General features: G+C 38.0%; 1 protein-coding gene across 7 annotated transcripts in view; it reads left to right on the top strand.

Moving 5' to 3' along the window:
• The window catches only part of PCDH11X (protocadherin 11 X-linked), a 394642-nt gene that overhangs the window by 54634 nt on the left and 313184 nt on the right, over positions 1 to 26824 (top strand). For 5 of the 7 annotated variants that reach the window (XM_079319073.1, XM_079319075.1, XM_079319076.1 and 2 more), the window contains exons 3-4: positions 5467 to 5514; positions 8467 to 10953. In XM_079319073.1, the coding sequence (XP_079175199.1) occupies positions 5467 to 5514; positions 8467 to 10953 (2535 nt within the window). Of the gene's footprint in view, positions 1 to 5466; positions 5515 to 8466; positions 10954 to 16930; positions 20746 to 26824 lie in introns of those variants that run through there. The other 2 variants (XM_079319079.1, XM_079319074.1) reach the window with 2 other exon arrangements.

The following is a 26824-nucleotide window of genomic DNA, read 5'->3' as shown; positions in this document are numbered from 1 at the left end:
CAGAGCTTTGACTCTGTAGGTAGAATGCATAAAAAATTGAGTTTTATAGTGTCACCCTAGGATTTGAAGATTTTGAATCCGTGTAACAACTGAAACCTGTTTTATTGTAGAGAGCAGTCCTGGAGATTTCTGTGAGCAAATTGACTCAATCCTGTCTTGGAGAGTATTTGTTTTGTGTTCTTCCAGTACCTGATGAATAATGACAGATGTAGTATTTGGTAGAACAACCTAGGCATGTTTTAAAAATAGTAACATGCCCAACTAAATCTTAGAATTCAGCATCAACTGTTTGTTTAGCTGACTGCCTCATCAACATAATAAATTGAATTATTGTTCACAGTTTAATACCTTAATATGCAAAAATCCTAACAATACTCTAAACCTTCTAAGATAAAGAAAAGAAACTAAGGGGACAAATCACAGCATAGATGAAGTCTTTGTGTCTAAGTTGAAAATTGTTTAAAGACTATTTAAGTTAAATTGTTTGACCTGTGCTTTAATTTCCATGCTAATGGTCATTTTCCCAGGTGATGGACACAACATACCTTTGCTGGATTTAAAGCCGAAATATTTTATTGGTTTTGGTCTGGTAGAATTGCTTGTTTAGTGTCTCAGAGCAGGGTGGGTTCCCTGGCTCTGTGCTGGGCTCACTGGGGGTTATGGTCAGACTGGGGCAGGGGCTGGGGGAAGTTTTCAGTTCTGCTTTGCCATCCTGGCACCTTCCTGGCTGGAATTGTGGCAGCTGCCCCAAAGCTGCTCAAGTTTTCAATGAGGAAGAGGCCTCAGCTCCAATTTCTGTGTGTGACTGGCACAGAGCTTTATTGTAGCACAGGCAATATGTGAGCTGTTATTTGGGAGCAGCTGTTTCAGGACAGTGGCTGAATTAACCTGAGGAAAGTGCTTTGTGTGGCCCCAGAGCTGGGAAAACTTGGATTCCCCTTTGCTTGGTTAGGAGCTGCTACTGGGCAGAAATGGCTCCACCTGCCTTTGTTTAATTTGCTTTTCCTGGAGTAGCACACTTTGTGAGAGGGCAGTCATGCTGCTAAATAACTCCTGTGTCATTTATTCTGGCCTGAACCTTGCTGAGGAGATCCACCCCATCACTCACTTCCTCCTCACATTCACCACTCTGCTTTTTGCTTTTTTTTTCCCCATGAGCTGTGGGAGGGTTTGTCTCAGTTTGCAGTTTACTGGAGGATTCACATCACCTGCTGAGATTAATCTAGATCTCTGCACCAGGAGATGGATATTGTATTTACCTTCTGAAACTGCTGGTCCTCATGCTTAAATATTGACTTATTGTGTTCTATGGTCTCATGGTTTTCTTTGATTTTTTTTTTCCCTTTTGGAGGAAAATCCCTGTCCATTAGCCATAATTTTTAGTGTATATTCATGGCTGAACTGATATTAGGGAATATAAACAGTGAACAAAAACTGAGCAGGAAAGCTGGAATGGAATGATGAGTTTGTGGTGTTTCCCTTGTAAACATGCCAATCTAATATTTTAAAATTTGTTTGCTTTCTTACAAATCAGTTACATCAATTCCATCTCTGATTTTAAGACAAGAAATAGCTCAAGTGCATTCAATTAGAGTGGAATTGGAGTTTTATTTTTATTTTTAGAAAGGAATATATTCTTGAGTAAAACTGTATATTGAAGTATAAATCAAATACACTTATAAGATTTTTTGATCCCAAACTCACAGGAAAGCATTTTCTCAGAATATAACTCATTAACTGGAAAGTCAGGACAATTTATTTGCTAGAACTTTCAATGCACACAGGTAGCAAAAGATTTCTTTTCAAAATTGACTTTCAGACTCAAGTTGCTGCCTTACAGTAAAGAAATGTTTCTTCTTTTTTTATCTTGCTCTTGTTCTAGTGAGTCAGATAAATAGGAGTCAGTAACACTGGAGGAGGAAGTCAAGTTCCTGAGAAATCCAGCACCAGAAAATACATTTTTGGTTTATGCCCTACACTCCTTGATCAGTATGGTGAAAAGACTTCTATTTGTTGAATTTTAGAATTCAGTGTCTCTGTATTTCTTCTCAGCCTGTCTCTCATTTATTGCTCTGAAATTGCAGTATTATTTATTATCTCCCCATGTGCAGTGAAGTGGCATCTTGCACTTGCACACGTCACACACTTTTACAGTTTAATATGGGAGTCTCACTCTTATTTTCTGAGAGTAATAAAGAAAGGATAAGTTTTCATTCCTTGAAAAAGTATAGCTTCATTTCTTTCAAAAGCAAAACTGATCCTGTGGCAGTGAAATGTCACACGCACATTCTCTTTCTTATTTTGATTTTTACAAAACCTGCAGAGAGGAGGCCTTGAGAGAGGCTTATGATCAGGTCATTTCTGCAGTGGTTGTGACAGCTCTGGAATTCCTAAAGCCTGCTTGTGGAACTGGGGGAAATCTGTTCAAAGTGGAGGATATAAACTCTTTTCTGCTAGAATTTTTTTTTTTCTCATCCTGTTACATTTTTACCCACATGGGTTGTGAATTTTCTGCATTAAAGCTGTGGATTTTTTAATCAACATTCATAAAACAGTGACACATGCACATTAAAGTGCTGGCCCTGCACATGAAAAAAATTTCCTTGTGTTTCTGGGAGTGTGGGGGATTCTCTGTGTGTGAGAGATGCTCCTGCTATTCAGATGGAAGTTTTGTCAGCATATTTTCCTGGAAGTGTAAGCAGAAAGGGAAGATACAGTGATTTTTCTTCCAGCTGAACTTGAGCTTTAGAGGGATGTTAGATCAAAGAAAACAATCTTGCTAAACAACTTGTTGGAGAACCTGCAGCATCAGAGGTTATAATATGGATTTCTATTAACAAAGGTGCCATGAGTTTAGAAATACCATGCACACCAAATTTGTGTGTGCATGTATGTATGGGAGGGAGATAATAACTACACCTACTTCATGGATGGTGATTTGGTGAGGTTCACCCCTCACCAACACCTGGCAGAGCTCACCCCAAACTCCAAATGTGCCCCAGGGAGCTCAGACACTGCCTTTGGCTGTCCAGGAAAATGAACTTGTGATTTAGGAGCAGTTCTGAGCAGCTGTACACAATTGTTAGTGCTCCCCTGCACAGGCTGCACTGGAGGCTTGTACTCATTTATTTCTCTTTCTCACACACCCTCAGTTCTGTGCCTGTTCTCAGCTAGGAAATGGAGCAAATATGTAACTGTCACATTGTATAATGCAAATATCAGAATGCACTTGTTGGGTGTATTGTTGCCTGATATAAATCCTTTTTTTTTTTTCCCTTAGTTATATATCTATAGTGAAACTCCAAAGGCAGAAACATGCTGAAAGGCAAGTCAGGTGTCTGGAGCTTTATCATGGGAATTCAGAGCAAAGCTCAAACATGTTTAATACCTTAATCTGAATATCCTCAGGGTGTTGAAAATGTAGCTTTTTGTTCAGTAGGATGTCTGTGAATATTTCTGAACACTATAATGGAGGAGATTAAGAGGGGAGGTTGCCTCCCTGGCTGTTACCTGCAGCTGTTGATCTCCCTTGTTTTGGTCAAAGTGTCTCTAAATGAAAGAACTTTGCTTGAAGTTTAAAGGTTAGCTCCTAAAGTTGCATTCTAATGGCCAGTTTAAAATGCTAAAGTTTAAGTAGTAGACTTGAAATCAATGGAAACAGTGCATGCCACTGACAGAAAACCATAAATTGAACAAAAGTCTTTAGAATCTTGGCCTACAAATTAAAAGGCTGCATTGCTTTAACAGAGTGTTTCAAATCTGTAAGCAATTCTGCTGAAGTCTACATTATAAAAAATTCTTACCTTTGTCATGTTACTTTTCTCCTTTGAAGTTCTGCCACTCAGTTTGTAAGGTAACTGCTGGTGCTAATGACACTTATTTCCAGTAACTTTGGGTTGTAAGCTGTGGGATGGCATGAGAGGAGTGGCTGTGGAGTCTTTAAGCAGGACAGCTGTCCAACAAATGGTAATTTTCTAGAATGCCTGGACAGCAAATTGCACACTGGGTGAGTAATAGCAGACAAGGGACCTTTATTAGAGCTACACCACTTAGGGTAGTTTGGATCTGAGTGCATTCATATGCACCCATTATAAACACATAGATCCTTTATTGCCTGCCATGTTGATTATTTTGTGTTTAAGGCTTTAACTTGGCTTTGGCAATTCACAATTTCACAGCCAAAGTATCTCCTTTGAAAGAAAAATATAAGTTTAATTTTCAGCTTTTTGAGAAAAAATTGTCCATTGTGTAACTGTATAATGTTTTTGAGAACTTTGAGAACATTGGCAACTGAAGTTGTGCTGCTGTATTTTCTTCCCTGCTGATAGCACAGACACAGAGCAGGTCCATATGTCTTGGCAAAATCAGGCAAGAAAAAAGTGTCTGGGACCTGTCCTGCAAAGAAAACCTGCAAAGATTTTTTTCTGTGTTGTTCCATGTGAAATAACCAGCATTTAGCAAACGTTATTTTCTGGACTTTCTGAAAAGATTTTGGGTCCATTGGACTCAAATCTACATTTCAGCCAAAAGTTTTTATTTAAGTAACTACTTAATGAATTACTGATTCAGTATTTCATGAATTACTGATTTACTTTCTGAAGAGAAGCCAACCTTTTAATATTTTTCTCCTTTGTTTTTCATTTCAAGGTGATTGTTAAGATGTGATAAACGTGCACAGCTTGCTGCAGTAGCCATTGAACTGAGTTACTGCAGAATATGAGTAAAAGTTTGAGCTGTGCATGGCCCTTGACTTCTGTTTCAGATTCAGCTGAACCAAGGGCACCATGTGATGTGTTTGTCATTTACAGTGCCTGAAGTGTTGGCAATAAGTGTAGGGTGAAGCTGCAGCCACAAAACAATGAGCTATCTTTGCTCCTGTGGCTTTCTCTGGAGGTTCAGAATGGCTTTTCAATGAAGGCTGAGGACAGCCTTGATCTGCCCTTTGTCAGCTAACAATGGATACTTGTTACACACAATTACATAATTTGTGTTTTTAGGAATAATCACTGGTAGCCTCTTTCGGTTTGAGTACTTTGTATTGCAAGCAGTTGGGTTTGTAGCATTATTTAGCAGAAAATTCTTTCCTTTCCCCACTCCTCTGAGAAATTCCTCTTTCTGCCAACTTACTGCTCTGCAAGTGTAAGCCCATTGAATGTTTTGAGCACAGTAGACCTTGTCTCTGTTATCAGCATTAGCCAGAAGTTGATATATTTTCCCATTCTTCCCATCAGTGTCCAGGCAGCAGTACCCCACAGATTTAACAAAATCCTGTTGTGAAATGCTGTGATACTGCAATATCTGTGTGAGATTTCTGGTGCACTTTGTCACATCCAGTCCTGTCTGTGGTACTTAAGCTGTTCTAGCTCACCACACTATGTGTCCATCTGTCATTGATGATGTATTTATGAAACCACCTAAATGTTGCAATTTTTAAAATACTCTCTAATTTTTTTGTTCACATGGCAGCCCAAAACAGCTCCGAAAAGGACATTTGGATCCATTACAAATGACCAGGTAAATATACACTGTAGGGAGTGTTAACAAGAAAGTTTCATTATTTGAGAGACTGTGTGTGTAAATCCATGGAAAAGGCTGTTATGAAAATTGGATAAGCTAACAGAGTTCCTCATTTTCCCTGAGAAATCCCAAAAGGGTCTTGTGAGCAGGCTCAGAACCTCTTTGTCCTAATCCAGGCTCTGCTGATGGGCATAACTTTGGTTTGCCTCCAATAGTTAGTGCTTGAGTTGTATTTTTAAATTTTAAAAGTCAATCTCTGGTATTTCTCACTCCCATCCTTCTGTAGGGATGGAGATATCAATGGAGCAGATTATTTCTACCAGTCCTTTAAATGGGCAAAGGTATTTTATAATTGTGAATTATCTATTGTGCTTTTCCAATGGCCCCTTGCCCTTCCCAGTGTGAGCAAATCCTTCAGACCCCTGGGATATTGTGGTGACTGAGGTGCAGTTCTGTCCAAATAGAAATCTGACCCTAATGGAAATTTTTACTTTACTGAACTTTTAATGATGATAGAGAATTAGTCCTATTCAGGTTTCTCATTTTAGCTCTCAATTTCTTTGTTTATAGTGGAGAGAATTTGATATTTATAATCTTAAAAATAAATTTCCTGAATGTTTCATCAATTTTTTGAGTGTTTAGAATGTGAGAACTATCTGTTCCTAGAAAATGTATTTATTAATTTGCAGCATGTCACACCTAACCTCATGTCTTAAACAATATGAAATAGTCTTGCTAGAATTAACAGGGACTCTACTTCTCTGTAGTGGTTTTTCTGTGGTTTAAAAAGATATCTAAACCTGTAATGAATAGGAAGAAATATAGAAAGAATATTTCTGGGGAGCTAAAGCACCATATTTTATATCAAACTCATCTGCTGTGATGAAAAACCCCTGTGCCACACTGGATCAGAAAAGCAGAGATGGGCACACACATGTACAGCCACGTGAATTCAAAGTCTGCACGAAGCTCTTGTTGTAGTTGTGGGATCCAGTGACAGAATAATCAGTGCCCATCTGTCAGCCTGTGTACAAATAAAGAAGTAAAGAGAGCTGACAGGTTGCTTTTACTCTGGCTTCTGTTATTTTCTTTCCTCTGGAATCTATGTTAAAGCATAGAATATATAATTTATAATTTCTCAGTAATTATGAAATTTATTGCAAGTAACTGATAGCCAGATTGAATATGAAGAGGAGACTCATGCTCAGCTTCCTATCAGCATAGAATTACCATTCTAAAATTGACTCTAATTGGTTCAAAATGTATATCTTGATTTAGAAACAATTTGCAGGGCTTATATGTTCATGCCTTCTGCTAAAGAAGCCAAATCTGTATTTGTTTTATTACTTCAAAATGTGCTGCAGCTTACTTTATACTGTCCCCAGTTGCAAGTTAGTGCTGCCACAAATGCTGTGTAAGTGGCACAGTAATTTAGGATATGTGGATGAATAGTTCTGTCCCATGAAATAAAGGATGGTTTATGCAGGGTCAAAATCTGGCTTTGAGAAAACAAATCAGTGAGTGCCCAGCCTCACTCAGAAGCTGTAAGTGCACTCACTTAGTCATGGGTAGCATGATACAGGGAACACAAATCTATTGCAATTAATGAGAAATAAAGAACCTTGAACATTGGCAATATTTTCTTTTGCTTTGTTCTGGGGTGTCTCAAACCAGCTCAGAACTGGAGCTGGTCCAGTGGAAGGTGTCCCTGCCTGTGGCAAAGGGATGGAATGAGAGGATCTTTAAGGTCCCTTCCAAACCATCTATGATTCTGTGGCAGTTACCTGAGTGAGGGTGAAAGATGAGAAGAATAAGCAGAGAAAGAACAGTTTTCATTATTACCAATATTACACATAAGAAGAAACTCCTATTTAGTCCACAATTTGTTTATGGCTTCTTTTTTTCTGGTTGTCCCATGCATTCAGCATTAGCCATCTACATTCTAGCCCTGCCCTTATGGAAGATGTGGCTGGAAAATCCTTTTCATCATTCCTCTAAGTGGTGGGATATAAGAAAAGAGGATAATTCCACTATTCTTAATTCCTCTTTGTCTGAAGAGGCAGAAGAAAAGAGAGAGAGAGTTTAGTTCTAGATTCCAATATTTATTTTAGCAAATTTGTCAGCACTACTGTTTTTTAAAAAGCTGTGTTTGTGCAATATATGTAGTATTTTGGTGCAGTTCCAGAAATGTTCAACAAACCCCATGAAAAATATTGATCATTTTCAAATTGATCTGGCAGTTCTGTGATTTTTTTGAAATGAAAATAGGTCTTCTTTTTTCACTTGGATTGTGAGTTTCACTGCAAATAGAAAGCATACAGTGATGAATACAGGAATAGTTTTAATGAGTTTTAAAATATATTTCTGATTGACTGTTAGGACTTTCTTTTGTCTGTATCATCTGATATCTGAATTATGTAGTAAGCAGTTTATCAGTGATGGTGTTGGTTGGTTTTTGGGTTTGTTTTTTTTTATGCTGATGGTTTCAGATCATGTCCAGAGTTGCTTCCCAAACAGAGAAATAATCCCTTTATCTTTTTTGGTTTCCTTGAAATTGAATATTGGAATAGGTCCTCCAGTAACTGAACTTTGGCTTCATTCCTCATTTCCACACTCACTCACACTACAGAGAAACTGAATTATATCTGTCCAGGAATTTAATAACTTTTCTTTAGAAACAGAGGATCTGGACAAAGATCACCATCACTCCCACATTTCCCCTTTTTCTAGAGTATCTGTTTATTGCCATGTTTGCCTGAAGCTTTCTCAAGGCTCTTGAGCTTAAAGCAAAACTAGATAGGAATAATAAAGATAAATATAAAAATGTATATTCCTGTATAGAGTATATGCATAAATATATATTCCATGTTAATTTCAGAAAAAATGATGTGATATTTTTCTGTTTAAATGCACTGTCAAGCTAAAGCGTGTCCTTTCTGTGTCTTGCAGGGTCAAAATGTATTTGGTCTTGACATAACTGAGACACCTGAGGGAGACAAGTGGCCTCAACTGATTGTCCAGCAGATCCTGGATAGGGAGCAGAAGGACACCTATGTGATGAAAATCAAAGTAGAAGATGGTGGGAGCCCCCCAAGGTCCAGCACTGCCATCCTGCAGGTGACAGTGACCGATGTCAACGACAACCGCCCGGTGTTCAAGGAGAACGACATCGAGGTCAGCGTGCCCGAAAACGCCCCCGTGGGCACCTCCGTGTCCCAGCTGCACGCCACCGACGCTGACCTGGGCTCCAATGCACAGATCCACTTCTACTTCAGCAACCAGATCTCCAGTCTGGCCAAAAGGCTCTTTGCCATCGACAACACCACTGGCCTCATCACCATCAGGGAGCCGCTGGACAGGGAGGAATCTCCTGTGCACAAATTGACCGTTCTGGCAAGCGACGGCAGCTCGACTCCCTCGAGAGCCACAGTGACTGTTAATGTCACAGACATCAATGACAATGTCCCGTCCATAGACACGAGGTACATCATCAACCCTGTGAATGGGACAGTGCTTTTGTCTGAGAAGGCTCCCCTTAATACAAAAATTGCTTTGATAACAGTGATGGACAAGGACGCGGATCAGAATGGGAAAGTGACCTGTTTTACAGATCACGATGTCCCTTTCAGGCTAAAACCAGTGTTTGATAATCAGTTTCTCCTGGAGACAGCCACGTTTCTAGACTATGAAGCTACCCGGGAATATGCCATCAAAATAGTGGCTTCAGATTCAGGGAAGCCTCCCTTAAACCAGTCTGCAATGCTCCTGATCAAAATTAAAGATGAAAACGACAACGCCCCAGTTTTCACACAGCCTGTCATAGGCCTGTCCATCCCGGAAAACAACGCCCCTGGTACTCAGCTGACCAAGATCAGTGCCACAGATGCTGACAGCGGGCGCAATGCCGAGATCAGCTACATCCTGGGTTCTGATGCACCCCCAATTTTCAACCTGGACCGCCGCACAGGCATCCTGACAGCGGTGAGAAAGCTGGACAGAGAAAAGCAAGACAGGTACTCCTTCACTGTGCTGGCTAAGGATAACGGGATGCCACCTTTGCAGACCAATGCTACCGTGACGGTGTCAGTGCTGGACCAGAATGATAACAGCCCTGCTTTCACACATAGTGAATACAATTTCTACGTGCCAGAAAACCTGCCCATGTATGGCACAGTGGGGCTTATCACAGTTACGGACGCTGACGCGGGAGACAACGCTGCGGTCACCCTCTCTATCTTAAATGGTAGAGATAATTTCATTATAGATCCACTTACTGGTGTGATAAGACCTAATATTACCTTTGATAGGGAGCAGCAGGGGTCATACACTTTCCAGGTGAAAGCAGTGGATGGAGGAAGACTGCAGCGTTCCTCGACTGCCAAAGTGACCATCAATGTTGTTGATGTAAATGATAACAGGCCTGTTTTTGTTATTCCCTCATCTAATTATTCCTATGAGTTGGTCCCAACGTCAGCCAGCCCAGGGTCTGTAGTCACTAAAGTCTTTGCAGTTGATAATGACACGGGAATGAACGCAGAGCTCCGCTATAGCATCATAGGTGGGAACTCCAGGGGCTTGTTTACCATTGACCAGTTAACAGGCAATATTACTTTGAAAGAGAAGGTGATTGGATCAGATCATGGCTTGCACAGACTGGTGATCAAGGTGAATGACCTGGGACAGCCAGAGTCTCTTTACACGATAGCTCTTGTGCACTTGTTTGTGAACGAGACCGTCACCAACAGCTCCTACGTGCAAGAGCTGGTGCGTAGGAATATGGAAACTCCAGTGGGCCAGAACATTGGGGATGGTGAGATAACCCCACAGACCAATGATTATGTCAAGATCATCATTGCCATTATTGCAGGCACCATGACAGTTATTCTGGTAATTTTTGTTACCGCTTTAGTCCGGTGCCGCCAGACGCCCAGGCACAAGGTTGTCCAAAAAAATAAGCAGAGTGGTGAATGGGTTTCCCCCAACCAAGAGAACAGGCAGATCAAGAAAAAGAAGAAGAAGAAGAAGCGCTCTCCAAAGAGTCTCCTCCTCAACTTTGTGACTATTGAAGAGTCTAAGCCTGATGATCCTGGCCACGAGCACATAAATGGCACTTTAGACATTCCCGTAGAGCTGGAAGAACAGACTATGGGAAAATATAACTGGGCCACCACACCAACCACATTTAAACCTGACAGCCCAGACTTAGCAAAGCACTACAAGTCTGCTTCTCCACAGCCTACCTTTCAAATTAAACCCGAGACTCCTGTACCCCCCAAGAAGCACCATGTCATTCAGGAATTGCCTCTAGATAACACCTTTGTGGTGGGCTGTGACTCACTTTCCAAGTGCTCATCCAGCAGCTCGGACCCTTACAGTGTTTCTGAATGCAGCTGTCAAGGAGGCTTCAAGACCCCAGGCCCCATACACACCAGACAGGTAATGGAATTTTAAGGTTTTAAAGTTTTAAGGTGCTTTCTTCTTCCTCCTCTCCTTACCTTGCCAATCGTATAACTCCAGTTCGAAGCGCTGCAAGGAGTAAAACTCTGAAAGCTCATATTCGGTCGAGGTGTTGTCAAACAAACAATTCAAGCTTCCTGAGTGGTGAGGGAGAAAATGAGGATGGAAAGGAGCATTGTGTGTGAGGAGAGGGATCCCTGTGGTGGTGTCCTGACTGCAGATGGCAGCATGGCACTTCCCACTCACCGCGGGACCTGGAGCAGCTCGGCAGGCTCGGAGTGGGACCGTCCCCTCCAGCCTGGTGTGCTCGAGCATCCAGGCAATCCAGGCCAGGTGGAAAGCAATAAAGCTTTGCAGGAGCTCCTAAGTGGTTCTTAATATTAATGGAGTCTGGAATTGCAGCCTTCATTTGGGCGTAGCTTTGCTTCAAGGTCTCTCAGGAGCAGGCGAGGATTTTCCCCCAAGAGCTCCAGTGCCATTTTCAGACTGGAAGGAGCCTTAAATCTGGTGGAATGGCACAGCTGACAGGCAAAGTTAGGGAAAAATTAAAAGCTTCAGCATAATTGCCCTCACTTATTTGCTGCTCTGCCTGATAAACCAGGCATTAGCTTCTTAAAAATGCAGTGCAACAAAGGAAATGTCTAAAGAATCCTCAGCATAAAATTAAAAATAAATTGAGAACTCAAGTACCCCTTATTCTTCAAGACCCTACAGAAAAGCTTTAAATATAATCTAATATTTATCCATATTTTAACAGTTCAATAAAACTTTTCTGTTTATTTCTCTTTCTTTCCAAGTATCACAGTTTTCAGTGGGGATAGTTTACTAGTTGGTCAAGGAATTAATCATTGAAGTAACACTTACTTCAGGAGTGTTTAATTTATTACTGATAATATCTTTTAATTTGATAATATATTTAACTTAATATATTGCTTGGGAACAAATCCTCTGATAAATTTCTTTCTCCAGCTGATTTTTTGTTTTTTTTTCTGCGAACTTTATTACAACTGTAATGATAGCCTGCATAAAAAATGCTTCTCATTCAGAGCAGTCATCATATCTTTGAAATTTTGGGATATGTTTTTTTATTTTATTCTATTTTATTCCCTTTACCAGCACGAATTTTTATGGCAATCTACATCACTATGGACAGCATTTTTAAGAGATGTATTTAAGTGTGTTAAGTTACATTACATACCAGAAAAGCCTCTTGCCAGTGTGTTCATCTGTTTGAACTCCCCTAACTCTGAGGAGAGGGCAGTGCTGTTTTCAGCATTTCTGTAGGCCTGATCTAAGTGCTTTTTTTTTTTTTTTTCAATGGAGTTCTGGTACAGTTCCTGTGAGTCAAAAAGGTTCTGCCATTGTCTGCTGAAACACACTTTGTCGTGCACTAATGCTGCCAACAAAGAAAGCAAGCTCGTGACTCTCAAAGTCCCTTCTGTGCCAGTGAAAACCTAGAAAGTGGCATGGGAAGCAATTCTCTTCTGCAGAAGTTGGTTGGGGGAAAGAGCATTTCCTTTTATCTGTGCCTTAAATGTCTGTGACAGGGGGTTTCTATCTGAAAAGCAGAATAGAACTGTGAGGTTTTTTTAATGCTCACTAGCAGATATCAGCTCATCTTCACAGAGCTGCACCTAACATTGTTAGGATGATATGCTGAATAGATAAGAAAAGAGATTATTGTCACTGTTTGTACTGATTTTGTTAAAATTGTGCAGCTGTCTTTTTAGGGATATTGTTCTGCATGAAGGTGAGCACCTTTGGAGGAAGGGTAACTAATCACCACAATGGCCCTTTACACTAATTTGGAAACAGCATTCACCTTTAAACACACAAATTCACATTTTTTAAAAAATGTAAATTTGTCATATCATTGATGCATTATTTCCATAAGTTGGGCCATTAGAGGAAATCCTTTGTGTTGTGTTGGACTGTGACTAAATTAAAATTGTATTTCTTGGTAAGTAAAAACGAGTAAAGAATTTCCTAAGCTCAACAGATCTTTTAAAAGTCAGCGTCACTCCTGGCTCTGTATTTGTACTCTGGGTAGTTTTTTCTCCTGTAGACTCTGGAATGTCTCTCAGGATGGGCTCTGTTGGCCAGCAAAAAGAGAAATAAATATAACTAGAAATAATCCTGAGGCACAGTGCCTCCAGCTGCTGTCCCACCCCCTCAGCCTCAGACACCAACAGGGTCCCTGTGGTTCAGGGGGATTTTGTGTCAGGCACTCTCTGGATCTGCAGAAAACTGTAGGACAAGCTGGAGACCTGAAAGTCAGTTCAGTTAAAAAGAGATGTGCTAGTTTGAGAAGTGAAAATGAGATGCCTGATGTGAGGGGGAAATATCATCATTTATCCCTTTTACCATAGTGCAGGTCTTTTACAAGCCAAAAGTCCTGAAGGAGCCTGAAGAAGATTCTGTTCACTGTGAAGTGTCTCTTCAGTTTGTGATGGGGACTGATATTATTATAGGCTGCACATCTCAACTATTGTTAGTTTTGTCTATGCAAGACTTTCTAGTCAGATATTTGAAATAATATTGTGTTACAGCTAAAAATATGTGTTTTCTTTGGAAGCTCTAAATTTTGTGTCTGTCTGAATGGTATCGATTCAGGTCTTTAAAGAAAGGAAATTATGCCTTTGCTTTACTGCTAAATTTGTCTAAGTGATCTATAAAATGACAGAAAGTCATTATAGCAGTTGTACTCAAAAAGCATGCAAGCAACGATGGAAAGGTTTTTCTACTAAAAAAACCCAAAATATCTCTTTAGTGGTCATGTGGACAAATAAATACAGCAGTGCCATGGCTGAAATTATTATGGGGAAACAACTGGAGACTCCTGAAGCAACTGAGGACACTTTGAATCATAAACTACAGGAAACTGAAGAGGGAAAGTGTGGTGTTAATGTAAGAGAAAAGTGAAATTTTGCTCTATTTGTATGTGATAAAGAGTAAGGGGCAGAGGTACTGATATTATTCTGAAGTTACTAAGAGGAGTTAATCAACAGTGACAATGGTCCTTCAGATTGGAATGCTTTTTTGGGGGATGTAGTAGAGATAGTTCTTTTATTAAAGGAGTTTTTCCGAGTGATGAATTATGAAGGAGCTTATTCATAATAAGGTTTTTCAAACTAGGATATCTGGAGTGTTCTAAAAATCACACTGACTTTCCATGTCATCAGATTTCCATTGTTTTGGCAGTTGTGGGCCTCACAGAAGTTTTCTTTGGTGCAGAAACATACAGCATCTTTAAAGTTTATTTGTCTGCAAGCTTTGTAAAAACTCAGTTATTTGTGACATTACCTCAGTGGGAGCAAACTGTGTGAAGTGTTCCACACTGACAAAAATCTTCTAATTCTCTTTGCATGGGAATGATGAGAAGAAGGGAGAGGAGTTTTCTTCAGTCTCATTTTCATGTAACACAATTTCAAAATCTGAAATCTTTGCTCATGCACTTTAAACTAACATTCAGACATTTCAAATGTCTGTCTAGGTATCAGCCTGTCTAGTCAAAACATGCACAATTATAGAGCACAGTTTGATGTGTGGCAGCTTGATTCAAAGAAGGCAAAGCTGCAAAGATTCATCAGGACTTGCCATGCATTCTCCTTTTTGTCCCTTTCTTTTACTGAGTGCTATTTCAGATGTGCCTTTTGTTTGAGAACAGTGGAGTGCACACTCTAGGGACGGGGGAAATATTGGAAAATTTACACCTGGTCACTCAGGAAGGGTCCTGTGATCTTTTAGGTTGTCATCTTTAACTTCAGAACAGGATTTTTCTGATTTGGGGCTACTGAGGAGTTGTAGTGCCCTTTGCAGGGGGGGTAGAAGGTGCAGTGTGCTCTGCATCTGTGATTTTCTGTTTTTTGGGGGGCTCTCCCTGCATCCCTCTGGTCTCTGCTCTGTCAGTGGATGCAGCTGCACTGCCTGGGTACCATGCTGGGGAAGCTGCTGAAGGGGAGGAGGTGTGGAGATGGATTTTTGTCATGCTTGCTGATGCAAATCTTCATTAGTGGAGTTCAGCTGGCAGGATTCTCTCATCTGTGAACTTACCCACACTTAAGAACAGAAATTTCAGCTGCCACAGTGATCTCTGCTGGTTTGTTAGGAGCTGATGGAGATAGACATTGCACTCCTTACAGAAATGTGGAAGGGAAGGAGCCCTCATTTCTAATACATTGCATTTTGTGACCTCACTGTCTCAATCCTGTGATTCTATCACTGCCTGCTCAGACCTGCTTAGAGTTATGGGATATTTGGGTTTCTGATTCCACATGTGGTGAAATGTCATTACAGCTTCCCACTCACTATGAGAACAGTGTGCTCAGGATGTGAATGGAGGGGATATTGCAAATGTTCCTGAAAAGAACAGCTCTGAAACTCACCTGTTCTGTGAATCTTTAGCTGCAGGATTTTTTGTTTTGTGTCATAACAGTGAGTTTAATTTAGAATCCTGTAATCATCAGTGCTGATGCTGCAAGGTGTAAAATAGATATAGCAGTGGTGTTTGTATTGACAGATACAGAGTAAATTACACTCAAAGAACATTTTCTCCAAAATTTTAGCTTAAATAACTCTTGGTATAAGACCTTCCTAAAAGCCATTTCAAAATTTGTTGCTATGATTCTAAGTATTCTCCTTATTTTATCTTAATTTTCTAACTGTTAATTTTGCTTGTGGTTCTGATGTGCTGCCATCTACATACATTTCAAAAAAAAAAAAAAAAAAAGAAACTTGGATTTGGAGATTTCTAACTGAAATATCAGTCAGAAGTTAATAAGCAATTATTTAAATGTGCATCACTATTGAAGTAAAGCTGGTCAAGGAAATACTTTTCCTCTGTGCAACACTGGTAGAAAATCTTCAGTGATTTCTTTTCATACTTTTCACTAGAAAATCATGGGGAATGTATCTGGAAAGTGCCCCCTTTGCCTCACAGTAGAAGGCAAAAACAGCGATGAAGAGGAATGGAAAAGAAATCTGTGTTTGTGTCAGGAAATAATGAAATATTTTGAATATGACAAAGAAACCCCAGACTAATTCAGAGCAAGCAAAGGCACTTGTTCTTCCACTTTTTCCTCAGCAAGAGCTCACTGACTGTGTTGATACTGAAGTTGGTAAATGAGGTTCCAGCATTAATAACTGAGTGATTTTTGTGCAAGCCAGAATGACACACAACTCCCTTGCCAATAGCCACTTGCCTTGGGGTAGAAACAATGTGATTTTTCAAACATTAAGTGCATTTCACTTCATTTTTTTCAGTGGGATAACTGAAAAGTTTGCTCTTTTCTCCTCGTGACCCAACTGTGCTATTTCAAATGTCTTACTTAACTATAAATTATTGCTAACAGTGAAGTCTGACTTTAACTCTGGTTTAATTTTCACACTTGTTTATTTTCCTGTTTTCTCCCAGAAGGAATTGCACTCAATAACCTACAGCTGATAGCAATTTCCTGACCAGTGAGTGGCTGGTGACTGTGCTATTGATAGTGCTTTCTTTTCTGTGAAATAATTGATCAGAATGGCTTCATTTCTGTGAATCTTTGGGATAATCCTGCTGATGATAAATTTAGATTAAAGATGTAAAATAATTCTTCAAAAGGAAAAAAATAACATCTGTTATGCTTTCAGTCCACAAAACCCCTGTAGAACCTGTTCTAGGTAGTGCGGCCTACTGACAGCTCTGACCTTGCACCAGCACTTTGGGTTTGAGTGGATAAAGCAAAAAAAAGGAGTAAGAAAAGTAGAGTAATATCCATAGAATCTATTTCTGTGGCTCCTTCTGTTGTGCTCTGTGTGTAGAGATCTGGGAACACACACAGAATATTTGCTGACTTAGAGCATCTCAGACCTCACAGCGCTTGAGATCTGGTAGAAATTCGGAAGCGAACGCGACAATTTATGGTGCGAATGCTGCAGGAAAGGGCTTTTCTCATGCTGTTTCTCTGTTTGCCAGCTCTGAACGCCATCGCAGCTGATGTTATTTCTGAAGTCAGTGAAGTTAAGCCAGCAAATAAGAGAACAAGGAAATAGCACGAGAAAGCCCTTTGTCCTGTCTCTGGGTGCCGAAGAGAGTTATCGCCTCATCACCACAGGGGCTTGGAAGTGACGATGAACTGTTCAAGCTGCCCTGCTGAAAGGTATCAAGGGCAAGGATTTTTGTTTTTTTTTTAAAAAAAATAAAAGGAAAAGACAAAGAAATTTTAGTACGTTGTGCTATAGTGTTCTATAACGTAGTTTTGCTAAGAAAAAAAAGGAAGAAAAGTAACGCGACCCATCCTTCTTCACGGTTGGTGATGATGGTGAATTTGTTTTGCTTGTAATCATCTTCTTGTCCCAGATTTTTTTTTTTTTTGTTTTCCCCTCCTTATTTATTTTAGTTGAAACAATTAGGAATTTTCGTTTCTATGAATATATTAAAAGGGAGCAATAAATTTTATTCATGTGTTTAAGAGAGAATGTAAAGTTCTTTATACTCCCTGCATTTAAAAGAAAAACAAATGAGTTGTTATCACTTAGAGCACCATTATACATGTTAAGAATTAAGTGTTATTTATATCTATTCCATAATATTTTTAATGATGATATTGCTGCTATGGATCATAAATAAAAATGATCAAGTCACTGCTTTCTCATTTTCTAGGCACAATAGTAGTAGTGAAAAACTAGTACTTCCTGCTTTCTTATCCACAACATTTTGTAATAAATGGTCACCTTTTCAATAACTGGAAAGCATTCACATCACTTTTAAAAAGAAAATTTGATTTGCATTTTGCTTGCTGAAGTCTAGATAATGTCTATTTAACAGGTGCCAAACATTTAACCTTTTGAAGTATTTTTATTTAAAAAGAAAAAGTCGTAACTCCAGTGGCTTGGTTTTCAGTGTAATAAAATAGGAAAGAGTACACATAATTTTTTTCACTGTTAGCCAGCCCATGGGGGAAAATGGCCTTCTGTTGTTTTGTTTGTTTTTTTCCCCCTGATTATTCTTCTATAAAGTTTTTTTTGAGGGCTTTTTTTTTTTTTTTTTTTTTTTTGGTGGGTTTTATTTTGTTTTTTTTGGGATTTTTTGGTTAGTTGGCTTTTTTGTTTGTTGTTTCTATTTTTTTTTTAAGTAAAGTTTTTTTTTAATATTATCATTTGTTGTTTAGCACAGCTCATTTAAAAAATGAAACTTGAGTATCATAGCTTTGTTTGAAGGTTGGTTGCAAATTCTTGTATATTGCCTCACATTTTAGGGAGTAATGCTTAATATGTATCATCTATAATATTAGAATTTCATATGCAATGCAAAATCTCTTAGGAAGCAAAGGAGTATAAAGAACCCTGTTTTCTGCACTTATATGGAGACATGTAATATTAGTTTGCTAGAATAAAATGAAATACAGACACTGCTTTTAACTGGGATGTATACAGTATATAGAACTTTCTTTAAAAAAAAAAGTTATTAATGATTCATGGATTAGACTACAACTTGGAATTCTTACACATTACTGTATGTTTGATGTAAAGATATTTATAGGCTTGTACTTAATAATCACGTTGCCTCAGTTCTTGGACTGCAGAATGTCTACCATGACTGTTGCCTATAGTTTGCTCCACATTTGCTATCTGGCTCTTTAAAAAAAAAAAAAAAAAAAAAAGATGTGTATTTGGCTATTTGATCTGTAAAATAAATTCTATTAATAATGAAGTACGTATTGTAATTCAGCATATTGTATTGCATAATTATAGCTATGACTGTTACAGAGAGTTTTTCATTTCCAATGATGGGATCATTTCCTTGGGAAGAAGTTCATGTACCTGTCAGACAGTTTTGCTGTTCCTATTTTAGCAGCCTTGCAGCATTTCTGCTTCAAACTAAACCCCCCCAACACTCCCAAGTGGTCAGATGGGAAAATTCAGTGATTTTTGGGCAGCAGCCCTTGGCCTCACTCAGAGTTCTTTGTCAGGCAGGCAGGATGGCTTCACAGCCTCTGAGTTTCTCTTTTTAATTTGGATTTCTGTTCTTAGAGAATTAGGTTGGATTTCCTTTTTGAGACAACACCTATAAGTAAACTGAATGTTTCATGAAGAGAAGCACCAAATAATTTAAATGCTTACATTCAAACTTTTTTTTTTTTAAATTGAGGGGTACTGAGTGGAGATAATGTAATTTAGTCCTCTCAAGTGAACATGTAGTTGCCCTCAGATTTTTTCTCTGGTGGTGACAAGGCATAGATAGACTGTAGCAGGTTATTTTGATTTTAGGACTGCACACCCTCTAGAAGTGCCTACTTTCTTGCACTGAGTATGAAGAGAACCTGTGTTGAGTACTTTGATTGTACCAGATGTGCCAGTTATGTGCTTTCAGAGAAAAATACACTTTATTTTGAGTTTCTTTGCTTTAAACTTAGCTGAAACTCTATTTTTTTCTTAGTATTATGCTGGTCCTATAATTCTAATTTACCAATAAAAGCATCTAGGATGATTTTAAAGCTTCCAAAATTCACATAAATGAAATAAAAGGTACATCACATGGTTTAATTACTGGTTTCAATCAGTAATTTCCCTCCTCTGGTTCTCTCATTAGTCAGCCCAGCCAAATATGATAACCTTCCAAATGCACTAAAGGAAAGCCAGAAACCTCTTAAGTGGCTCAGTTTCATGTCTTTTATCTGTTTCAATTTTTATTTTTGTTTTCTTACATCTAAGTATCACTTCTTAAAAAGTTGTTTATTCATAGATTGGTATAAAATTTGTTCAGAGCTTATTTCCTCCTGATAATTGAATAGGTTCATGAAAATCTCATGAAAACCTAATGTTTAATGACCAAATATGTGTGTGTGCTGGATATCAATTTCTACACTTTTCTGTCATGAAGGCCAGTCAAAAAATTATATGATTTTTGTTTAAAATAGTATTAGCATCCTGAGTCAAAGCTAGATACATGTGTTTCAAAACCAACTCTGTTTCTCAAATGTTTTCACCTACAGAATTTTATTTTTTTTTTTTCTAACTGCTTAGAAGTCAGAGTCAATTATGAGCAAAAAATCACTGAGCTGACCAAATGTTACCTTTGAACTTGACAACTCATTATATTTTCTTTGGAATATCAATATATTCATCACACTCTCACCTCAGTATAAACTTCCCAAGAAATTCCTCCTTGTCTCTGGTGCTCATTTCTCATCTCCAGAGCAGCCAGGCTGTGTCTGTAGGGAAAGCCCCACAGCTTTGGGTGGCTTCAGTGCAAGGTGGGGCTGAACAAAAAAGAAAATTTCTTGATTTATTGCCAGTTTGAGATGTAAGTGATCCCATGGCTGCTAGGGCTGGCTCTCAGATGAGCTATTTGGCAATTATTATGGAATTCTTCTGGGTTTGTGTGTCTACCAAAGCTCCCTCCCACCCGACCTCAAGCACCCCTGAGAGCAAGACAGGCACTGCAGGAACTTTGGGGGATTTAAATCCTCCTGAGCTCCAGTGAGTGAGGAACTTCTGAAGGGCAGTAGGGGGCTGTCAGGAACAAAGCTGGTTTGTGATGTAAATAGAATTCTATTTTTAACATGAACTGTAATGCTGCAGGGTTTTTTTGTGTTACACTTTTTCTGGTGATTTCCCATTTTACCATAAAACATATATTTATGGTGTATCCTGGTCTTACGTATTATTTGTAAAATCTTTTTAACAAATGATTTGAATATATATTTTTGCTTTCATATTGAATTACTGAGCACTGTTCCTTTTATGTCTTATTTATCTATTTCTAAAATAAATTTGGTTTGATGATTATATTTGTGTACCTTCTGGAGAAGCACTGTTCTTAAATACACCCCTGCTCTGTTTGCTTAATGCATGCACTCTGCAGAGACTGGTAGTTTTCAGTGTTTAGGAACCATGATTATTAAATCACTTAACCACATGTCAGATTTACAAGAAGAAATAAGAAGGAATATGCCTCATATTCTTTAGAAGCACATTTCTTTTGTCTACAATTTTTCCCAAGAAATCCAAGCAGGAATTTCAAGAGTTGCACATTTCCCAATGATGTTTCCATGCAGATGTGAGTGTTTATATTTGTCTCTGTGTGTATTTTGTCTGCCTGTGAATATGAGGGTGTGTACACACATTTTTCACACATTCAATTAGCAAAGATTATAGGCAGTAAATATTGCACAGGCTGGAACTGCAGAGATGTGCCCATCCCAATATCTCTTGCTGTGAAAGATAGCCAGGCTCTAAGGATTTCAATCTGCCACATTATTTGATTTTTGGGAAGATTTGTCTTCTCTTCTGAGAATGTACTGGGTTCTCAATATGTGAGAAAATGACTCTTGGTGATTTGGAGGTTAGGAGACAAATATGAAAAGTGCAGGTTTGAGTTTCAGTGCTATGATTCCTTCACTAGCCTATTTTACTCAGTCCAATACTGTCTCTCAGTATTATAAAAAACATTTTTTTCTACTTAGTAGATCATATTCTTAAATTTTACCACTGAAAATGCAGCAAAATTACTTTTTTTTGTATCTCCTCCATATTGTGAACTTCTGTTATTTCATAAATAGACACATGTAAATCAAATTCAGTAATTTATATGAATAGAGATGGATATTAAGTGTGATATCAGGAATTTTTTAGGGGCATTATTGACTCTTTGCAATCTTTTAAGGAGGTTTTATTCATTTGTGTTCTCATTTCCAAGGGAGGTGTTCATTCAAGCCGAAATCACTTCTTTCCAATAAAAGCTGAATGAGGATATCAGAGGTATGAGGTTTGATTTCTCATCATTGAATTCCAGCTATGAATTATGAGCTGAATTTTGCTCTGTTCTTCTCAGCATTGTTTTCATTTTTTCCTAAGAGAATTTCCTTGGCTGTTGGATGGATGAAGTGCCCTCTGCTCCTGCTCTCTGTTTTATTCTGGCTGTGATCTGAAAGTCTCCAATCATAGGTTTCCCCACACAAAAAAATACTTTTCCTAGGTCTGGATCTAAACCATCCATGGCTGATGGTTTTTCTCTCCCTCTCTTGTATCAAAAAGAACCAACAAGGAACAAATTCTGGTCTTTTCCAGATATTTGGACACAAGTGTTTCAGACAAGCAAATGAACTTCAAAAGGGTGACTGGAATTTGAAAAGTCCATTCCTTTGAATGTTTAGAGCATTTAAGTAATTGGAAATTACACCAAATTTTGTGATTTTCTGACAAATTTGGCCAGTGTCTGCTCAGACAAGGTCATGACCACGAGCAGGACTCAGGAGGAGTTAGGATGGAAAGGGATGAGGGGAAAGACAGATCTTTTCAGTCTATAATTGCTGTTGTGGTGAGAAATGGAATCAAAATCCTAAGTGCCACATCAAAGATCTTTGCAGATGCAGTTTTAAGTCACATTTGAGTCACATTTAAGTCACATATTTTATTAATTGCATTAGTATCTATCCATTATGGATAAAAGCAACAGAATTCTGATTCTAACTCTGTATCTGAACACTTGGCTGTGTGTTCATATCTGGGCTGAAAAGTGGTTCAGATCAGGTTTATTTGGATTGAAAGGTAAGGTGAATTTATTGTATTGTTGGCTGAATTTTGTAGATTGCCAAAGATTGTTTCCCTCCCTTTAAAAAAGAATGTGTTTGGAGCTGGAAGTGAAGAAGAAAATTAACTCAGACTTGGAAAAATACGTGGTACAGTTTTCTTTGCTATTTAACTCAAAGAAACTATTTTAATTCTTAAAGATGGTACTGAAAGATTGATAATTAAAAAAAAAAACTGATGTAAAATTACAGTTTTTGTAGAACAATAAACTGCCTTCTAGCTTTGTTGCATTTTATTTCTTGCAATGCATTAAAATAAATTGAAGAGCAAGTGCTTTTGCTTGCCAGTACCTGATTATTATAACTACCCAAACACATAGAGATATTTTAAATTATACACTATGGAAGCCTATTTTCTACCTTCTGCCTTCTCTTTTCCAAAGTCTCTGTTTTTGAAGGTTTTTAGCATGAAACTATCTGTAGCCAGCACACCAAGGAATCAAACTGAAGGTGGAAAAGGGCTTTTCTGTTTAAATAAGTCTATTTGTAAACAAAACTTCAAGAGGGGAGGAAAACATTGGATTATGTTCTCAAGCTTAGCAGAAGGGAAGCAACAACTTCTCCAGCCTGCTGAGATTTTGATTGCTATTGATTTCAAAGTTAGGAGCCCAAACAAGTGCAATTTCTACAAGAAGTGTTTCTGCCGAGCCGTGTTGAGCTCCGAGCTCAGCCAGAGCTGGGCTGAGAGCTGCTGCACTTGGCAGGTTTGTTATTAGGGAGTGATCAGCTCTGCTGCATCCCCTGCTCACAGACCTGGAATATTTCCTACACCTGAGTGGGAACAAGGGATTTACCAAAAATCCTACAACAAAATCTTGGTTTTTTGGGTTTTTTTCCTCCTTCAAACAGCAGGAAGTTAAAGTTATTCTACCCAAATACAGATCTCTAAAACTTTGCAGAATTGTCTCATTAGACACATTGCATGCTTATCTTTTTAATTCTTATTTTATGCATTGTAGAAGCTTATACAGATATATGGATATATATATACAAACAAAAAAGATGAGGTAATTTTCTAAAATTTTTCTTGTTCTTTTTATAAGCCAGTGTTCAAAGACATTTCCTGCTGTTTAGAAGGATGAGGCTGAATGGATTTTTCAACAGCCTGCAGTAGATTTTCAATCTAGCAAAATGACACTGTGACTAATTTTAAAAAACATGGATAAACAGATTGGTGTTTGCTTACACATGGGGGAATCATCAAACCTACTGATTTAGCAAACAAGAGGCTGAAGGATTTGATGAATGCATTTTAAGAAACTCGTATGACCAAAGTTGTAAATCAGTCCCTGCTAAATTGCCTTCCCTGATTCATTCCCCTTCTTCATCAGGTTTATTGTAAGAGCACTTCTGTGCATTATCACTTGGGCCAAATTTCCATCCAAGTTACTTCATTTCTTGTCCATCAAATATTGTCTTTGTCCTTCTGTGTTGGAAAATAATACATGTATGGTCTAACACTCTGAGATCCTTGTTTTCTTGTCTTTAATGGATAGTTTTTCTTATTGCTATGTTTTCCTATTTTTATATTAATATATTGAAACTATGGTGGGGGTGTGTAAGAATCCAGACATTTGTAAGGTCTTGCACTTGGTGTTGTGTCAATTTGACATAACCAAATTAATTAGTACCACATGGATAAACCTTGGACAGTATAAATATTTTGGATGTGTTGATGGGTCACTCAATATATATCTATTTCTTACATCTTAAAGATCATACAATGAATAATTCAGGTTTCAGAGCATCTGTGAAAGTCACCTGCTCCAATCATGGGACTCAAAACCAGGTTCTTTCAGATCTGTTTTCTCTGGGTCCTGTTCAGAGAACTTCTAATATTTTAGGATCCACCAGAATATAGAGGTGCATGAGTGGAAATCAGAATCTTGACTGTCTTTATGAATCCACTACCCACATAAATATCCAATGAATTCAAATTTCTTACAGCTGTAAATAATTTAAATATTTCTGTTTGCATGCATTTTTGGGCTGAAAGCCCAAGTACACTGTTTGCTGCTCACTTGTACGGTTCATCAGCTTTTGTATTCATCTTTATTTCATAAATATGCTGTGAGTTTTTTATTTTAATTTCCTCTAGTTGCAGTGAAATCCCTGAGAAGTTGACACAATCTTGATTGTTTTATGAGTGCCTCAAACCTCTTCAGCAACTTATCTCAAAGGTTGGATATTAAAAGCAGACAGGAATAATCCTGTCAGGAACAATTAAACCAAGGAAAATGTAATTGAAGGCTTTTGATGCTTCCTGTATACAAGATATACAATTATCTGCTTTCAGCTCCCAAGCATGATTTATTAGTTACAGCAGTTTGGCTTTGAAACCCTGAGCATGGCTGTGCTCAGCTCTGTGAGGGCTCCAACATCTGTCCTACAATCCTCTTACAGGCTGTGAGGAATTAGGAGATGGCAACACCACTTGTGAAAGGGATATCAAACAAGCAGAGTGAGGAGAGGGGGGCTGGAACAGGATATTTCATTTATTTCATTGCCCCTTTTTAACACAATAACTCCTTGAACTGTTTGTTTTTATTATTCCAGATGGGAGCAAGATGCATTTAAAATGAATAAACTGAAATGGAACAAATCAAATGCTTGGCTGCTGTTCAAGAGCTGCTAAGGCTGAGCTTTATTAAATTCACTTGAGGATATGATAACTGTGGAATTTCACACAATGAACTGCACTAATCTCACTCGTGAAGAACATAATTTTTCTTGAGATAGATGAGAGAATCTGATATTTTTTCATGGAAAAAAACAAAGCCCCTTTGGAGCTTTATTTTCTGAGGGCATTCAGTGCTTGAGTGAAATCTGTCCCACAAACAGAATCTTCATGCACAATCCATTTTTTACACATCAAAAGTTCCAAGGGTTTGCTCTTTCTCTTGGCAAAGTGGAGAATACTTCAAAGTGAGCGACTGTGTTCAAACTCTTCCCTGTGTCATCCACAGTCCCTTTAGGAATAAGCATATGTTTTATGTTTTAAAAGGGAGCAAAATTATTAAAATTTAAAATTATATAAGATACATTGAATTTTTATTTAAATAGGAATAAAAGAAAGCAGAGCAAACTAAATATTTTTAGTGATTATTTGCAGGATATAATTCACAATTATTAGTGTGGGCATCACAAAGGCTGAGGTGCCACAAGAGCCAGAGAACCTGCTCTGCTTGTGCAACCAGCCCAAATAAAACTCACATTTAATCAGAACTGCTTGCCTCTCCCTATGTCAATCAAACATTTTCTATTGATAATCTGAGGAGAACAAGGTTGAGAACACAAAGTCTGCTTTTGTATTATTGAGATGAAAAGATTCTGCTGGGGTTTGATAACACTGGAGATGCAGAGACATAATGAATATCAAATATATCTGCAGAAAGGACTTTTTATCAAGATGAAATCCAGATGAAAAATGCCACTTATTCTTTATTTTCCACCAGACAGGTTTAAAGACTGCAAGTCAAGAATGTAGATCTGTATTTAATGGAGGTATTTAGTTTAGAATACTTTGTGCTGAAATATGAACCTTGAATTCAGTTGCTTCTCATCTGATCTTAAAAAAAAAAAAAAAAAAAAAAAAAATAGACTCATTTCTTTCATATTCAAAAACAGAATACTCCATTAATAAATTAGAATTTATCAGTGAATGTCACAACCTTATAAATCTGTATAAGTTGTCACTCTAAATGAATTCTGTAGCATTTGAACTCATTTCAGTGGAACTAATTTTGTTTGCTGTTTGTTTTTAAATTATTTCCAGAAGAGAAAGTGTCTGACTAGTCACTTTTAATTTATAAATCTCAGAAGTCCTGGGTTCCATGAGAGACAAAATCAGATTTGGTACAATGAAGCAAAAGTTGGCATGTGTTAATTTTATATTATGGGTCAATGATTTTTTTATTTTTTTTTTTTAAGGTAGGGTGAGATTATTAATTTGGTGTTAATTTTTTAATTGCTTTCTGTTTAGGGTGTTATTTAGGAAGGAGAATGAGGAGGTGGAACAGAATGTTTCACTTCTGATCAAAAAAAAAAAATGTTCTGTGATGGGAATTCTCAAGTCAATGTGTTGTAATCTTTGACAGGGATTGTGGAAGGTTGGTTTACACTCTTTGTGTTCCATGACTTGTGTGTGGCTGTAAGATTTGTATGGATTTTCTTTTTTGTAATTGTTTTTCCTTTAGCCATCCTGTGGCCTGAGATTGGAAGAAAAAGATAAAAGGTCAGAAAGGCTTAATAGCAATTTTGTTTTTTGAAAGGGAGAG

This window comes from Erithacus rubecula (assembly GCF_903797595.1).
Source record: "Erithacus rubecula genome assembly, chromosome: 15".
Lineage (NCBI taxonomy): Eukaryota > Metazoa > Chordata > Aves > Passeriformes > Muscicapidae > Erithacus > Erithacus rubecula.
The sequence above is the reverse complement of the archived record's forward strand: the minus strand, read 5'-3'. Positions and strand labels throughout refer to the sequence as shown.